Source organism: Cygnus olor, chromosome 4 (genome assembly GCF_009769625.2).
Source record: "Cygnus olor isolate bCygOlo1 chromosome 4, bCygOlo1.pri.v2, whole genome shotgun sequence".
Taxonomy (NCBI): Eukaryota; Metazoa; Chordata; class Aves; order Anseriformes; family Anatidae; genus Cygnus; species Cygnus olor.
Genome location: NC_049172.1, coordinates 53086858 through 53103855, shown reverse-complemented (window position 1 = coordinate 53103855; position 16998 = coordinate 53086858). Strand labels below are relative to the sequence as shown.

At 43.1% G+C, this 16998-nt stretch overlaps 1 protein-coding gene across 23 annotated transcripts in view; it reads right to left on the bottom strand.

Annotated features, from left to right (window-relative positions):
* The window catches only part of APBB2 (amyloid beta precursor protein binding family B member 2), a 172263-nt gene that overhangs the window by 79054 nt on the left and 76211 nt on the right, over nucleotides 1–16998 (bottom strand). For all 23 annotated transcript variants that reach the window (XM_040556963.1, XM_040556981.1, XM_040556966.1 and 20 more), the window contains one exon: nucleotides 12684–13484. In XM_040556963.1, coding sequence (XP_040412897.1) covers nucleotides 12684–13484 — 801 coding nt within the window. The remainder of the gene's footprint in view (nucleotides 1–12683; nucleotides 13485–16998) is intronic.

The following is a 16998-nucleotide window of genomic DNA, read 5'->3' as shown; positions in this document are numbered from 1 at the left end:
ACCTGATGTGGTGGCCTTTAAACTGACCCGTTTGCAACAGCTTTACCAAAAGAAGATAGTTTTCTCTGTCTTCTAAACATGGACCACCACCTTGCCAATCAGCAAGTCATAAAATACAAGATCTTTAGGCTATTACCAAATGAAGTTCCAGACTTGTTCATCAATGCAGAACTAAAGCTGCAAGGCTTTCAGAAACTTTACTTTTAAAACAATAAATAACAATAACCATAAAAGAAATACTACTCTTGTGAACGTATACTTATTTTCAACACTTTGACAGAATTTTTTTTTTACAATATTGTGTCTTGTGATATTTGGTGTTTAAGTCCCCAGCTTCTGGAATTAAGAGAAAATCTAAAGATAGCCCACAAAAAAGGAAAGGTTTCACTAAAAACCACAGAATCTTCCCTGTCTACCAAAAAAAAAAAAATAAAATAAAATTAGAATAAAATCTTAGTCTAAAAGATAAACAATGACCTAAATTTAATTCTTGGTTTTGGAGACAAATACTTTTTAGACTACTGCTTGGTGCCTGGGTGTATTTATTTCAAGAGGAAAGTTACAGCTCTGCTTTCATATTATTTTTAACTAGTTTCTTGGTGTAAATTGAAACAACCATTCTTATTCATCAGTACTAACAAACAGCCTTTACAAATTCAACATACCTATAAGCATTCTTTTGTAATTAAAGTGAGGATGTGAAATAAATGTGCTGTTAATAAAACAGCAAACATTTGAACACCCTTACCCCCTTCTGAAGAGCCTCTGTGTCCTCAGTGTTTTATAGTGTACGTTTGCCCTGCCTGCAGCAGGGGAGCTCCAGCAGACGGAAACAAAAAAGACCTACTTTGGAAATGCTCAATATAATCCCTCACTTACAGTGAAGCATCTTATGTATATGTGAATATATAAGAAAAGGTTTTAAAAGGTTAAAAAAAAATGCAACCAAGAATTACTATCACTAGTGTTTTTTAGGTGTGGTCTGCAGGGAGTGCGACTTTTAGATCAGTGGTAGATTTTCTTTTTTTTTTTGCCCCCCCCCCCCCCAAAAAAATACTGTCAAATATCTATTATACTGAAGTTATCAAAATTTGGAAGTAGTGGTTGGTCAAACGTGTAGAGAGCATCTCTTCCTACTTCTGGCAGAGAGACTTCAGAAACAACCCTCCCTTCTGCACCACTCTTGGGAAACCACCACTCTTTTTGAGGCACAGCCCACACGTTTATTTGGGATTGCTATAGCTGAAGCTCGTCACAGACTAAGAAGAGTGGCTTGCAAGTCTGAAGCTCCTGAACACCCAGGTAGTTTTCCTCTGGGAAGTATTACGCATGCTGAACTGTGCACCACTGTTTTCTGGATCAGCTCCTCAAAACTAAAAAAAAAAACCACAACACAAACAAACAAAACAAAACACTAAAAACCACCCCTAAAAAGTGGACGTGCACACAAGTCACTGAAAGGAACAGAGAATGGGGCAACTTCCATGGCACCCTACTCCCTAAGAAGCCTTCTTAAGAAACTGCATTTTCCCTATGAAGCAATTTTAGAGTTGGATAATCTCGGAGTGGAGAAACTTCTGATAGTTACACACTTAGTATATTCATAACTGTACGCCAGACTTCTGTACGTTAAAATGAGAATTCCACTATGACATGGAATCAAGAGAAATACAGAAAAGACGCTTGCTATTAATAATTCATTTTGATTGTCATTAAAGGGACTTATTTATTATATGTATCCAGAATGCAATTTTACAAAGCCTGACACACCCATTGCAGAAAAAAAACAAAAAACAAACACAAAACCCACCCTACTCCCCCCAAAAAAACTACCAAAGTCACCAGTACTTTATGAAATAAAAAAGTCAAATAAAATTCTTGCTCTATGCAAGTAAAAGCTTGGTCCTAAAATCTCTATTTTTCATGTGTCTTCTTCCTACTCTTTAGGTCTCTGTTAGCAAAGCGTTGGCTATGTTTGAGCACAATTAACCAAGGGAAATTTGCATAGCCAGGAGCCTAAAAAGTTCCTTAGTCAATCTGCTGAAAGGCTCCAGGGGCAAAACAAGGAGCCTCATTATTCTGGTTTGGTTAAGCACAAGAGAAAACAAGGTAATTTAAGCTTAACAAGAATTATTATCTGAAAACCTGCTATGGCTATACAGTGTGACAAGTGATGTTGGCTTACCTACAAAAAAAAAAAAAAAGAATTGAATTTGAAATGATTTTTACAAAAGCCAAAACAGATCACTATTTCTTATTGTTCGGCTTTGGAAGAAGCAAATACAGTTACATTATTTAATTACAATTCCACAAACAAAGACAAAAAAAAGTTGTGTGTAGTAAGGTTTTGTGTGGACCAGCTTCCTGACCAAAGATCATTTTTCTGACCCAGCCAAACTGATCGATTTAGGACTGGCAAAACTGGTGTTCGTTAAAAACAGGCAGAAAAAGTTTCCGAGATATTAGTCAACACTTTTTCACAGATTCCAATCAAATAGTGGCTATAAACCACCTTTCTAACCCCCAAAATCTCACTCAGTATATCAAAAGTTGCTTTACCTTGAACTTCAGGGAACGACTGCAGGTACTGCTCTAGCCAGATTTCCCCCCCACACCCCTCCCTCGGCTGCATTAAATAAAGCAGTCCCGGGGGAGGCATTTGTGACACGTGAAGGAGAAAATAAAAGTCCAATTCACAATGGATTTTAAACCTATGTAAAAACCTTCACGCTCTATGGATCACAAATCTAAAACATCACTTGTCAGTTCACTCCTTAAATGACAAGCCAAGCATCCAGAAATGACACCTTTACAGTATTTACACCATGCACTCTGCCTTTGTCAGGTATCAGCTGATCTTCCACTGAGCTCAATTTTTATTAACGGATGAACTAACTGTATTCAACACCCAGAGCTAAGAGACGTCATAAACCAGAGCTTGGAAGAAGTAGAATAAAAAAGAAAGTGTTACTTACAGTTACCAGATGCTCCCATATAGTTCAACACGTACTGATCTGCTACCAGCATCCTTAAAGTTTGCTCTGTACATGTCCCGACAGCTTCATATTCTCCTTCTGTGTAGCACCTCCAAATCAGTTTCCAGCTCAAATATGGGAAAACACACTGCTATACTTAAACAGACACTTACTTAATTAGTCTAACGAGGAATGGTGCTTTGGGTGGGAGAAAGGACAAGCCACCCCTATTCCACTGACAGTAGATATAACAGAGGAAACACCACATGTTGACCACATAAATGACTGCATTTTCTAGGAAGCCAAGAAAAACAGAGAGCTCGCTATAGAGGAATTGCAGCAGCGTGTGCATACAGTGTATTCTCTACTGAATTGATTCCAGCTTGCAAGACATTGATTTGATATATTTTCTGACTGACTCTGCTCAGGAGACAAGCTTTTGAAACAGTACTTTCAGCCTGCAAGCCCCTGGATATCAATCACATCAAGATTTAATCAGCTCAACTTTGGACCAGAACAGCCCCTCACCCTGCAAATCAACCCCGGAAATATACTTGTGGTTTTTTTTTTCTTCTTTTTTTTTTTTTTTCCTTAGCTGCCTGTATAAACATGAAAAGGTTTAGAAAAATGTATGGCAAAGATCCACTCTTTGAGGACAAAATTCTTCTTAAGGCTGCTAACCTCTAACTCCCCGAAGGTGCATTGCAGCAATGGTAGAAATTGATTTAGTGAAAGGCTTCTATTAGTGAGAGCGCTGTTCTCATCACAAAGTCCCTCCCCTTGTTATAATCAATAATTTAAGCAAAGCCAAGAATCATGTCAGCCAAAATGACCAGGATAACTGACTTTCTCTTTCTTGCAGAGTAAAAGTAAAAATTAAATTAAGGTCTGAATGGGAATATATTCTAATTCAAAAGCTAATCTGGACAATTTGAGACGTGCATTCTCTAATTGGCTTTCATTTTGAGATGGGGAGGAGAAAGGGCTCTTCTGTTCCTTACCGAAAACTTCTCAGGTTCAGGGAAGAGCCAAAATCTACTGCTTTTACTTTTTAGAAGCCATAACCTTAGATTTAGAGTATTTTATCCTGTGGTGCTTGCTTATGCACAAACAAGAAATGCACCCTACAGTTTTACTACTGTTATTTGAGTATTATGACAGTGCTACTGTACCCACGTCAGTTCACTGCAACTACCTCTGAGTTTATAACTGAAGAAGGGCTTAATTTTTAAATTTAGCCCTGCAGAATCTGAATTGAAAAGCTATTAAAAAGAAAATAATAGGAAGAATTAGTTGAATTAATGTTAAATTATGACACTGTTTAGGAAAAAACAATTTAAGACAGTTTCTTGAATAGTTCTAAGACTGACTACTTCATATTAAGTTACAAATTAGTCCAAAATATCAAATGATGTACGTATGAAACGCCTACATAACAAGTAGTGGTTAAAAACAACCCCTGTAGTATAATACCATATAAAAACAGATTTAAGTTTCAAATGCCCCAGACACAGCGAGCACACAGCAAAAACACACCCTTGAGATCTGGAGCTGTTCTCCCCCTCAACCTGAGGATTTCTCATCTCTGAAGTATCATGGATAAATCCACTGTGCAAAATGAAGGACATGCTCTGCTGGCTTTAGAAATCCAGATCTCAGACCCTACAGGAAACCCATTTAATGTCATTACCCTGGGCTCTGTGGCATCCTGGTATTGGACATTTACGGCCTAATGCTGAGCACCCAGGGGCTCCACACATCTTGATATCAAGCAATTGAGTCTTAATGGCAAACGTACGTGCTTTCAGGGGATTGCTTAAAGAAGGCTTCACGTCCCTTAAGGCAGGGAACAAACATCCACTCTCAAGAGAGGCCTGAGTTCAGAGCAAGCTCTGTGAGGCATGCCAAGGCCCATCACACAAATCCTCTCCTGGCCTGAGGTGATGGCTCGGTCCTGCTCCTAATCTGCCCGCCATCTCCTGCAGCACCAGCTAGTCCCCTTTGTGGTGGCACACGCTGTAGGTTTCTGTGTATTTAATACCACAGTTGTGACTCAAAGGATCCACCACCCCAATTCAGCCAATCCCACATCGTTAATCAAAACTGAATCAAATTTCCGTCACTTAAAGCTGAACAATGTGAGAGGTATGCACATAAGGAACTGGTGCACTGAGAGATTGGGGTCTAAAGGAGCCACGAACTTGGGGAGATTAAGAGAGAGGCCTACAGGTGCGGATACACCAGGGCAGGAACTCCCCCAGGTTAGGTCTGTGCTCCTCAGTGCAGTTAAATCTCCTTCACCACAGCCTAAATCCAACCCTGAGTGAGGATTTCATTTTCTCTTAAAGGTACTTGAGGATTAAAAAACTGTCATCCAAAGCTCCTCTGGTTTTGCCTGCTGTGAGTTTTCATAACTTCTGTAAGAAACTTTACTTTTCTATAAGAAAGTGCGAGCTTAAGTAACTTCTATAAGCCCAGCTTGAAGCACATAGAAAGCAACAGGACCAAAGTATCAGCTCTTCCTGACAACCCTCAGTGGAGTAACTGGGGCAGACTGCTGTGTTCTGTGAAATCCAGAAATAAAGGGGGCTTGGATACTTTTTGCACAGGTTTATACACGCACCGGCAGACAAGGTGGAAGAGAAGCAGGGCACAGTCTGGCAGCATCTCAAACTCAGCGGAATGGCCACGAACTCATCCACTCATTCAAATGCCCTGGAGATCACTGTGATCACTGAGAAAGAGACGGCAGCGCTGGAGGGACCTATTTCTGAGACTTCTCAGCTCCCATAGACAAACCCACTATACAAATCCCTTCTGCTGCTTTACCCTCACTCTTAGGCCATCCTCTTTATACCACCTTCTCTGTAGTTCCCAATACTCCTGCTTCCAGCTTCTGCTGCCTCCAGCTTCTCCCCCAGCTTGTGCCGAGTTCTCCTTTATCTCCACAGCTGCAGTAATTCTCCCTTTGCCTCCCCCTCGAGCAGGTCACCTCCTCTCATCCGCCTCCAGGCCATCTTTCAACCCATTCTACCTTCCTCCCCACCCCACAACTCCTTCTCCTCCACCTGAGTGCCAATACTGTTCCTTTATCACGTCTACTGCAGCTGAGGCACGGGAGCACATAAGGTGGCAAACCAGGACCTGGCCCACTCCAGAGTGCCAGGGCAGCACGCACAACCCACCCAGCCCACCTTTCTCTGCTGTCAGCTACTCTTAAATATTCAGTTTGCCTTAAGGAACAGTGGTATGCAGGTTAAGAGGCCTTCCGAAGGCAATGATGGGTCTTCCTTCCCTCCCCTACAGATTTCAGCACCCATTTCAAAAGCATCAGTCAGGTGGACTGAAATTCGGCCTGTGTTTTATGCACCATTCAGAAGTGCTGAGGCAGGCGTTTGCTGGATCAATTTTGGTCTTAATAAGCTATTACTTTTATAGCTTTATGAACTGAATCTTTTTTTTTTTTTTTTTTAAAGGAAAGACGGTTAGTCTGCTATTAATGGTAGATTTTCTTCTGCGCAGCCTCCTTCTTTAACATCCCTCTGAAAGCACCATTAGGAACCTGACTTTTTCCCATTACCTCCTCTGAATTCCCTTCCTGAGTTTGTTTTCCCTTCCTCTTTCCGTGGTCATGTGTCTGACTGAAACTGAACTCTTTTCCATAGTCTCAGGTGAGAGAGACTTGTACATCCCTGAAACAACAGAAGCCTGAAAAGCTTCCAGAAATAATTTGTCAAGTAAGAAACATTAAGCTACCCATCCATCACTCCTGGAACCCAAGTTTTCCCTACAGATGCTCAGAAGCGTCTTCTATACAATGAGCCCTGAAAGGCATATCCAAATGTCCCTCAGCATTACAAAACAATGTAATTTACACTGTCAGGGAAAACTTTTGGAGATCTAAAGATCTTACAAACCACGCTATAGCTTCCACTCTGGTGGTAGTACAATGCCAGCATTCACTTTCCTACATTGTCTCACCACGATCTCCAGCTACACAGGCATTAGTTTACCTCACAACTATATATTTTACTGAGTGGAAAAATACTGATTTTAAAAAACTCACTTTTAAAAAACTCACTCTTAAAGCAGCACTCTGCTTTTATCCAGATCGGGAATTGCGTGCTTTGCTACACCACCACGTAAGACATCCACAAAAGGACAAGTAGTGAACAAGGAATGATGTATCACAGGCAAAATAAGACAGCTTGTTAAACTCCTATTGAGTGGTCAGAAGTTCAGCCAGAAAAAAACATCAAAATTAATGAAGCTATGTCAGCTAGGATGGGTCCCTATTTGACATTATTTTGGGCAAAGCGCTGAGCTGGCATGGTGATGTGTTGGTAGCCAATGCACGGCCAGTAGAAGACGACTGTCAGCTCGATGTTCCCCGGCCCCGGAGCACTCAGATGTCACGCTAGAGAGAGCTGTGTTTGCAAAGAATATGACAAAAACATCCCCGACCCCATAGGCACCATGTAGCAGAGGTTACCAGGGAGCGATGTTTAAAACAAAGCCAGACCCAGGAAAGGAACAAATTTCTTTTCTGCACTGCAGGGTAGATGTTGCAGGTGCTATCCAGCTGGTTAATACGCTCTGCGAGTGCTATTTGATGCATGTCTTGCTTAGCCTGCAGTCGCTCCTCCACAGCTCAAGCCCTCGTTCCTGCCTCCGTGCTCACCTGGGACACCACCAGGCACCTCAGGGGACGCGAGGCAGGCAGCTGGATCAAGCCCTCCCTGGGGAGGAAAATCAATGGGTCTGACAAAATAAAGAATCTTTCTTCATCCACCTGGTAAACAGCAAGGAAGAAACTACAACTGTGACTACACAACATGTCCTGTATAGCCCCAAATCCCCAGTGGTGGAAACAGTTTGGGAGAGGATGCTCATCACTGCTGTGTAAAACATCTGTTCTCCAATTCCTGAATTTATGCACGTTAATTCAATTTATATACCTATTTTTATGAAGTGTCCATTATTAAAAGGGTGCTGATCAGCCCTCTTTACCTTGAAAACTTTGGGTTTCAAGTCAGAGCACTTATCTGAGTACAGAAGCCGGGGATTTAAGAACCCCAGGAAGACTGACCTGACTGCCCCAAGGCAGCACCGTGTAACTGATAGCTGCAGCGTGTGCTCAAGAGGCACCTCTCAAGTTCAATTTACTACCAAGTTCCATTTATTTTATGGCCTTCTACCAGTAGGCCCTGAATGCTGATCATTATTGTGGACGTTGTACAAATAACCACATGGCCCTTCAGGTTTCATTCCTTTTAAACCAGCTTGCATTTTCTTCCCTAAAATCCTCTCAGATGGGGAGCTAAAAGGAATATAAAGATGCAATTAGTCACTCCCCATACAGAACATTACCTCTACAAATACTGGGGGTATGCAGCTCTTCTGCTGCAATCAGCAGCAAACGGTCAAGTCAAGCCCGAGACTATGAAACCTGCAGTGCTCTTGACACATGGTTATCAGCAACATGCAGGATTAAAAAAAGACATCTTGGTATTACAAGTTGGCAGGCCATTAGGATGCAGAGTGTGTGTGAACTAGAGCCTCTTACTCCTGAAAGTCAGTGAAAATTGGATGGTTACTTGGAATCCTACAACTGTTTAGATGATAGTATATTCTGTCCCCGGCGTTACAGGACTTGGGTTTAGCCCAAGCGTAATTGACTGTATTTCCACTACCATAAATCTTTTTCCACACTCAGGAACAGAGAAAACATGTTCTGTAGTAAATAACATACTTGTTGTCTGTATCAGATAGGTACTGCAAAGGAAAACGGGAGCTTTTAAAGGACATTCATTTTAATTTTGTCAAAGACGCTGGTTAAAATCAGGGGCAGAACCGACCATTGGTATAAATCTTTCTGACTAGTTCATGATTTGCTGCAATTTTTATTGTATTAGAGGGCTATTCCAGCCAGACGCACTATTATTTCAGAATAGCAGGCTCTATTTACAAGATTCAAACTCCCAATCCCCAAGGGCCAGTCTCATTGCTGTCATTTCTGCACTGGGCTGAACTTGTTTATTTGTAACCAGCTATTAAGCTGACATCCTGCATTTGCTGAGAGAGCAGCAGCAGGCAGGCGCTCGGTGTATGGCACTCACATACAGCAGCAGCGCTACCCGAAAGGAGGAAAATTGCACTTTTGACTCCCCTTTGATTGATATTTTCATGCAGGGAGAAACAGCACACTGCGTGAGCCAAAGGCTGAGAAGCTGGGGAGCAGGGGGAGGCTGCTGTCCCTGCTCAGCCTCAGAAAAAAAATAAATATAAAATAAAGCTGTAGCTGTACAGACCCCAGGGGCCTTCCTCCTCATGGATCAGGGGTTCTTATTCTCCTTCCCCATTTTCAGGAAGGTTCAAATGATGATGAAACAGGAAGCAAAAATCAAATTCCAGTATTTTTCTTGGCTTTGGGGCAAACGGAAATGATTTCTTCCCCCCACTACCCCACCCCGAGAATTTTCACTCTCATTATTAAATAGAGAGCCGCGCTTTGACAAGGAAAGATAGTTTTCCACTGAAACTATTTTTTAGGTGATTGGAAGGTTAAGAAACACCTTGTACAGTTTTTCTGGTAAGCTTCATCCCCAAAAAAACAAGCCATAAACAGAAAACAGCACTACCACCAGCCTCATCCTTCCCCACGTCTGGGCACCAGGGCGTGCTCTTGACTCCTGCTGATTGAGCCACGCTTACGAACGATACGCAGGTGAAACTGGTGCATGGCTTACAAATTCATAAAGGAAGAAAAAGAATAGGTAGATGGTGTAATCACACCAGCTGCGTTTCCTTTGACAGCCAGACTGCATAAATTTTCTGGAGACCGGGGGGAAGCACTCCCCGTGATTTCCGAACCGCTCCGTGCCACCTGCAGCTCGGCAGGCAGCCGGAGCCAATTGTTGGTCATCCACGCCGCGTTCTCCAAACCACGGCAGGGGCAGCTGGATACGCGCAGGTCCCAGGGAAGATGTGGTGGCTGAGGGCAGCGGGGGAAAGCTCACCTGCCTGGGGAGGACGACGTGCAGCGCTGGGCGTCAATCAGCTCTGGGAAAGGCTGCATGAAACCCGTTCGGGCCTGACTCGTGCTAAGCACCTCTGGCAAAGTATTGGTTTGTTGCCTACAGCTCTTTTCTGCTTCTCAAATCAGGCTGGACACTTTCTTTTTTGAAGCACCGAATCTCAGTAAGCAGGTTAGAAAACTGTAAGACCTCATAAAAATCTCTGAAAGCTGAAGTCAATCCTCTTCTTGTCAAGCTGTGGGTACGGACAATTTCTTTGAAAGAGAAAGGAGCGTCCTCAAGCCACAACTCTAACAGCGTACCGTACCGTGCTTGTGGTGTTCGGTGCCCCTGTCATTAATTGGCTCCATTAACTTTGTTTAACAATATTACTAATCAAGCACATTGACGTCTGTTTAGTATCCAGCCAGTTGTTGACCAGAAGCTGTTTTGCTTCCTTAACTTGGGCTGTGTTATTTTTGCCTCCTCACTCAGAAGAAGAGGCAAGTCTCCTGAAGACACCTTTTCACGAGACCACAGATACGAGCCTCTTGCCGTAGGGAGAGCTCAGGAGGACTTTGTCTAAGCCGTGATGCATCCCTAGCGCACGCAATTAAACTTGAGAGTAAATTCTTCAGGGTTGTTGAATTCCATACCTCCAAAAACAAGTAAAAGGAAACAAAACAAGAAAACCGCCAAACATTCAGTTATCCAAAATTTGAAGGAGTTGCGTGAGAGAGATGAGAAGGCCAAAACGATTCAAAAGACCTGAAAGCAGTATATTGCAATTTTCAACCAAGTACTCTAACGTACCCGGTATCTCTGGCTTGGACATTAATAATTCTCCAGGCATCTGCTATCACTATTTAATGGATTAACTGTTCTTGAAACTGCATCTTTTTTTTTTTCCTTCCCAGAAGCCGTATAACTAAAACTGTCTGCTTTTGCAGATTTTTCTTCTGGATGCCCTTCTCCCTTTGGTCGCTGCCGTTCATTACGGAGGCATGAGCACAAGGGTTGGAGGACCACATGCAATGCACTCCTCTTGCCCAGGTGTCGTGGCAGAGAGGAGCCCTGGTGGTACCCATCCTATCAAGTGTGAGCAAAACTGCCAGCCCCCAAACATAGCCCAGAAAATCCTCTTTTCTCAGTGCTGAAAGAGCCTGGACGTCACACAGGGGCAATACACAGCTTTAAAGAAAAAAATTAAACACGTTAATTAACAGAAAGAGAGACAAAACTTACACTAGCTCATCCTGGGTGACCCTTATTTAATTAAGTTACTTGGAATTATTCTCATTTAGTTTTCACTGAATGTAAATTTTCTACCCACATTTCTGCCCCCAAGCCTGCGGCAAGTACAAAGACAGAGCTAACACACTCAGCACTGTTATCTAAAAACCTCCTATTGATGTGTTCTCCAGCAAATGTTATCAGTGCTGCCACACACATTGAATCCATATTATTGCTCGGGACACACAAGCAGCAATCTCAGAAAACTGAGAACAATTTCGTTGTGCACGTGAAGAGACGGCTGCACAAAAGTTCTCTGAACAGCAAAAGGTTTGTTACACATCAAAAAAGATCAGAGGATCCATTGTATGTCACACAGTGGGTGGGGACTTCTTGCTGTGCGTAGAAAAAAACCACACTAAAAAGCCAACTCACTACTGTTATAATCACACACACAACTGAGACTGCCACAAATGCTACAGACACGTAATAAAGCTGTGAATTTGGATGATTGCAACCTCCAAACAGTACAGCACCTCTATACTGTAATAAATGAAATCACTTAAAATACAAACAACATGCGACAAATTTGTTTAGCCACACATCACCTTGAGAATCGCACTGCCTGCCCCCATTTTGAGGGTCGTATCTTTTTTTAGATCCAAGTCTACATACAAAGTCCATGAACCAGAATAAATGAGATCTCCGCAGTTTAAAAATAATACGGGTGTGTTGTAAATCACAACAGAGCCCGTGCAGAAGTCACCATTACTGCTCAAATAATTAATGAGCCCAGGCTTTCAAAAAATGACACGCCACAATTTCAGCTTCTGAATTACTGCATGGAACTGCTGCGTGAAAAAACCCAAACACATTAGTTAAATGACCCAAGTTAAATGATATAAAAGTATATCAAGTGACTGGGAGTGGAGCGGGGATGCTCACAGAGTTGAGTTAGAAAACTAAAATCTCTGAACCTGAAAATCCTTGCTCAAAAGCAACAGTTCTTACTCAGAAATGTTTCTGCTTGTCATCTGTAGGCAAATATAAGGCAATGATGCCTACTAATTACCAGGCATCTCCAGACAATTAGGTACATCTCATAACACCTACCCACCAAGCAGAACACCACTTACAAACTAGCAGTGGTGAGTTCACGTATTACTGATAGCGTCGAAGCAGTTTGGAATTACTGTGAAAATTAAGGCCTCTTCATTTTCAGGCCCCTGCCTACAGCATCTGATGGTGCCCTTCCTAAAGCAAAAGGCAAGCCACTAGGACCAAACAGGAGGCTGCCACGCGTTCCCAAAAGGATGGGGAGCTGTATGGTGGCCCAGCATTTGTGTTTTAACCACTCCCCCAGTAAAAGCAGTGCTGAGTTGCCCCACTCCTTCCAGCCACCAGCTGAGAAGACTCAGCAACACGTTTCCAAAACTACAAGCAGCTTTTGCTCGCCTACCTGTCTCGTCGGGTGAGCTCGGCGAAGCGCTGTCCTGGGACAGCGTGGTCCAGCTGGAGTCCTCATCGCTCGGAGCCAGGTTTTGAATCCTGTGGAGCGCACAGTCTGTCTTGGCCCCCGTTTTCGGGTGGTCTTTCTTAGTCTCGGGGCTCGAAGACACCATGGCAGCTTGGCCATCCTCTGGGCTTGACTGCTTGTTTTGTTTCCGGGGCAGGGCTTCCCCATTGACAATAATGGTAGAAGCCTGGCTGTTGCTTTGTGCAGATTTATCCTCCACAGCGACAAAACTCTGCTCTAGCTCTCTAGTGGACGTCTCCAGGTCTGCATAGTAATTCAGGAAGCTCTTGGTCCTCCTGGGCTGCAAGGGTAATATTTCACAGCCGGAGGAATCCTGCGGGATTGGCTCTTTACCTTCAAACTTCTCAGAAGTTACGTTCACGCCTGCCGTGGTACTGAGGTTTTTGTTGGGATCCTGCTGTCCCTGCTCCGCGGCTTTCCTCAGCTGGTTTTCTCCATTCTTCACCAGCTTTATGTTGGCAGAGCTGCTCCCCAGAAGGGGCTGCGCTGCTGGGTCGGAAAGGCCCATGGCCGTCTGAATGTTAGTCAGGGCGTATTTTTTCCTGCATTTGGGGGGAGTGCTGTTCTTGCTCTCGGTGTGCCTGATCTCCGCGTTCAGAAGCTCATTGTGAGAGGAGCGCAGGTTGAGGGTGTTCGGCGGGGTGGCGGGGTTATTGCGATTCACAGCGTCCGGCGCGCTGCTGCTTGCCATAAACACCGCCAGCGCGTCCACACTGGAATCGACTGCAAGAGCAAAAAGAAGCAGCCATGAAATACGTTTGTTATATGTTATTTTGCCAGGGCTTCTGGTGAAGGGATGCGGCACTTTATATAATCGCTTTACAGTAGGAAAATTACCACAACCTAAGTGGGTAAGAGAATAGACAAAAGCTTTGCTTATTTAATAAGGAAAAACAGAGGCAGAAAAATAGAGAGAGATCAGGACTGTGAAGCTGAGAAACAAGCAGAGAGCTTGACCCTATACAATGGATGCACCTTTTTGTTTTTTTTTTTTTTATGTTGGAGCTTCTGTGGTCCAAGGGGACTGCAGGGGACAGGAGAGGAGCCCATAACAAACGCCTTGGAGTCCAGACGCTGCCCACGCTGTCGTTTTATTTTAGTATTGCACCACTACCACCTCAGAGGAGGAACAGGGTAAGGACCCCTTTACGGCTTGTCACTAGGAAGCAGAAAATTTGAGAAACTCATACACAGATTGCAGGCAGATGCTCCTTTCTCAATTACTGCTGTCAGCCTGACTGGCCAGCCTGCTCCTGCCTCTTCACATCGGAAGTTTCTCTGCCATTTCTTTCTTTTCTTTTTCTTTTTGCGGGAAGGAGGGATGAGGGTCAGAGAGCAGAGAGGAGAGCCATGGAAGACAAAAAGAAGAGGAAGCAACCTGGATGCTTTGCTAGACACAGCACCGCACTACACAAAGCTGTATTCAGTTTCTGGGGGGGGGGGGCGGGGGAGATGGTTATCAAAAATCACTCGATAATGTCGTGCTCTAGTTCAATCCGCTTAAAAAAAAAAAAAAAAGACTTCTCCAAAGATGAAGACAGGTCACTATTTCTACAGCTCACAAACTTCAAGGTTAAGGATGCAATGTACATCCTAAGAGACAGTACACATTTCACAGTTAAATAAAAAGAGTCATTTTTTCCTACTTGTGGACAAGTTTCTGATTTTAATTAGCCAGGGTACTGCTCGCATTCTGAAAAATTCAAAGTTTTTTTTTCAAAGGGAACAAATTTTTAGACTATGAAGAAATGATTTTTTTTTTAAAGAAATATCCCATGTTTCTCTGCTGCCTGTTCACGGCTCCCACTAATCTGCACAAACACCCCTTGAGCACCTCAGCTTGCACACTGCAGTGGTCATGGTTGTCTGACACCTGGCAACCAAAGAAGAGGCCGATTAATAAATGGCTCCCATCTGCCACCGCACGAAACACCCTTTCTGTTGGCACAAACTCTCAGCTATCACTGACTGCTCACACTGCACACGGGAACATGTTTGGGGCTTATCCAGGAATGAAAAGTTACAAGTTGAGCTAGCTGACGAGAGAGAATTCCAGCCGAGCTGTGCTGCATCCTTGTATGTTTGATACAGGATGGATCAGAGTGCTGTATAGATTTACAAGAGATTAAACATATTGGTTTTAAACAAATATCTATGTAAACACACAGTGAAAAGGAGCACTTCAAGGTGTTAATAACCGAAGGCACAGTTGCCTTCCCTTTCATGGGCTTTCAAAGCTACGTGCTCCCAACCATCGCTCCACTCCATTTAAAACCAAGCAGACCAAATTTAAACTTTCTTCTTTGAATCACTCACCTAGAATAACTTCTAAAGCTTGTTCAAAACAGAATTTAAACTGAATTTTACAAGTTTTCACTTCTGATATTTCCTCAAATACCTCTCTATCAGTCTAGACCAACTGCAAATTCTTCAGTAGATGGAAAACCCTGCGCACACTGTGCACCAGCCTGTGTGTCACTTTACGTAACAGGTAACAAACATCCTATCGACAATTCCAGTTTTAGTCATGGAAGACTTGTAAAAGGCAATCATCATGTAATTTAAAGCGATTTTCAAGTGTACATCCCATAAATACATAACAAATGTTGCTTCCTGAATCTTGCCTAAAAACAATGAAGTCCAGTGCAAGCAAGGTCACACCTGATCCAACTTAATTTTACCAAAGCACATTTTAATCTAAAAACATTAAAAAAACCTGTTTATAGACTGACTGCTTTATATTTTTTTCTGAATCAGTTCAAGTCTGACAATTTGGAAGCTGCATATAAAAATACATGTACAGAGCAGAGTAATTTTCATCCATTGCCTGACCTTTGCAGTGTGTGGAATTGCACGGTACCTGCGGATTTCACTAGATTAAGTTTTACTTTACATTTCAGGAAATTAAAAGAAGCATTCATTTTTTCATCAATAAATACAACTGCCACAATCTGAAACAAGACCGAAATTTATTCTTGTCATCTGTTGAGTTGCTGCATACCGTGTTTGCCACTATTTTCTACCACAAGTTTCTTAAAAAAAAAACAAAAAAAACAGTAATAATCTTCCCAGATAAAGCTTAAGTATCTGCCTGCCAGATTATCTTTAGCCAACATCCTGCAGCTGGAATTTCACAGATCAAAAATACTGTAAGAATAAGCCCACAGAGACGCAGAAACAAGATGCACTATCTTCTGCTAATCTACTTGATGAAGCTGCCCGGTTGATTTATGACAAACACCGGCACGTGGATCGACGACTGAAGCAAAGCCTCCAGAGGCTCCACGTGACACCCTGCCATGTTGATGAGCTGGGCACTGAATTGGGCTGCTCATAGCATGACTGTATGCAGGAAAATGTCAGTGGGAACCTTTCATTAGGTACCACCTCCCCTCCTGAGGCCGTGCAAATAAGCAGCACTGGGACGTGCACACGGAGAGGAGCATCCTGTCCTCTTGCTGGCCGTCACCTTGTGAGCCAGGCCAGGCTCTGCAAGAGGCCCAGCCAGCACCATCCTCTCTCAATCAGAAATAAAGGTGGGAAGAAGAGAAGCAACAACAGAGGTAGAAAAAAAAAGAAGAAAAACAAATGGCAAAGGACAAGTTTTGGGTCTCAAGGTCAGAAGTTGTTACCAGCCCAGGACTAGGTGAAGGGCTGGAAAACATTTGAATGCAAGGAAATGCTTAAATACACAGAAGAAAGCCTAAATTGCATGGCAGAACAGCTTAAGGAAAAAGAAAGGTTGCGTGTCCCTCCTCCTTTATACAAGACACCACGATGCTCAAAACACACCTTTATTCCCAATGGAAGCCCATCCCAACTTTCTATTTAAAAACTTCAAGGGAACGCAATTTCTTCCTGTACTTCTGCTTCTACATGAGGTGAAGCAAACAACAGAAACAAAAAGCAGCTCCCAGCTAGGGCTTTCTACAAAATTGCTGCATAGCGTCTGTGCTGAATCAGAGTATCCCCGCCTGAGATCTGCTATCTGCACCTTCATTGCCTTTGCTCAGAGGCTGGAGAGGAGCAGAGCTCAGCCCTAGATTTCCACACTTGCCAGAGCACCTGTGCTTCCTTGTAAACAGGCTTTACCTCTCTGCTTACTTCTGAAACGTGTATTACTATTTCTAATTTTTTTTGGTGGCTGATGGTCATTTCTTCCTATGGAGAGCTCTGCTTTATGTCTTGATCGAAACCAAACATCCAAGTGTCAGTACATGCCTTAAGCGGAGTAAGA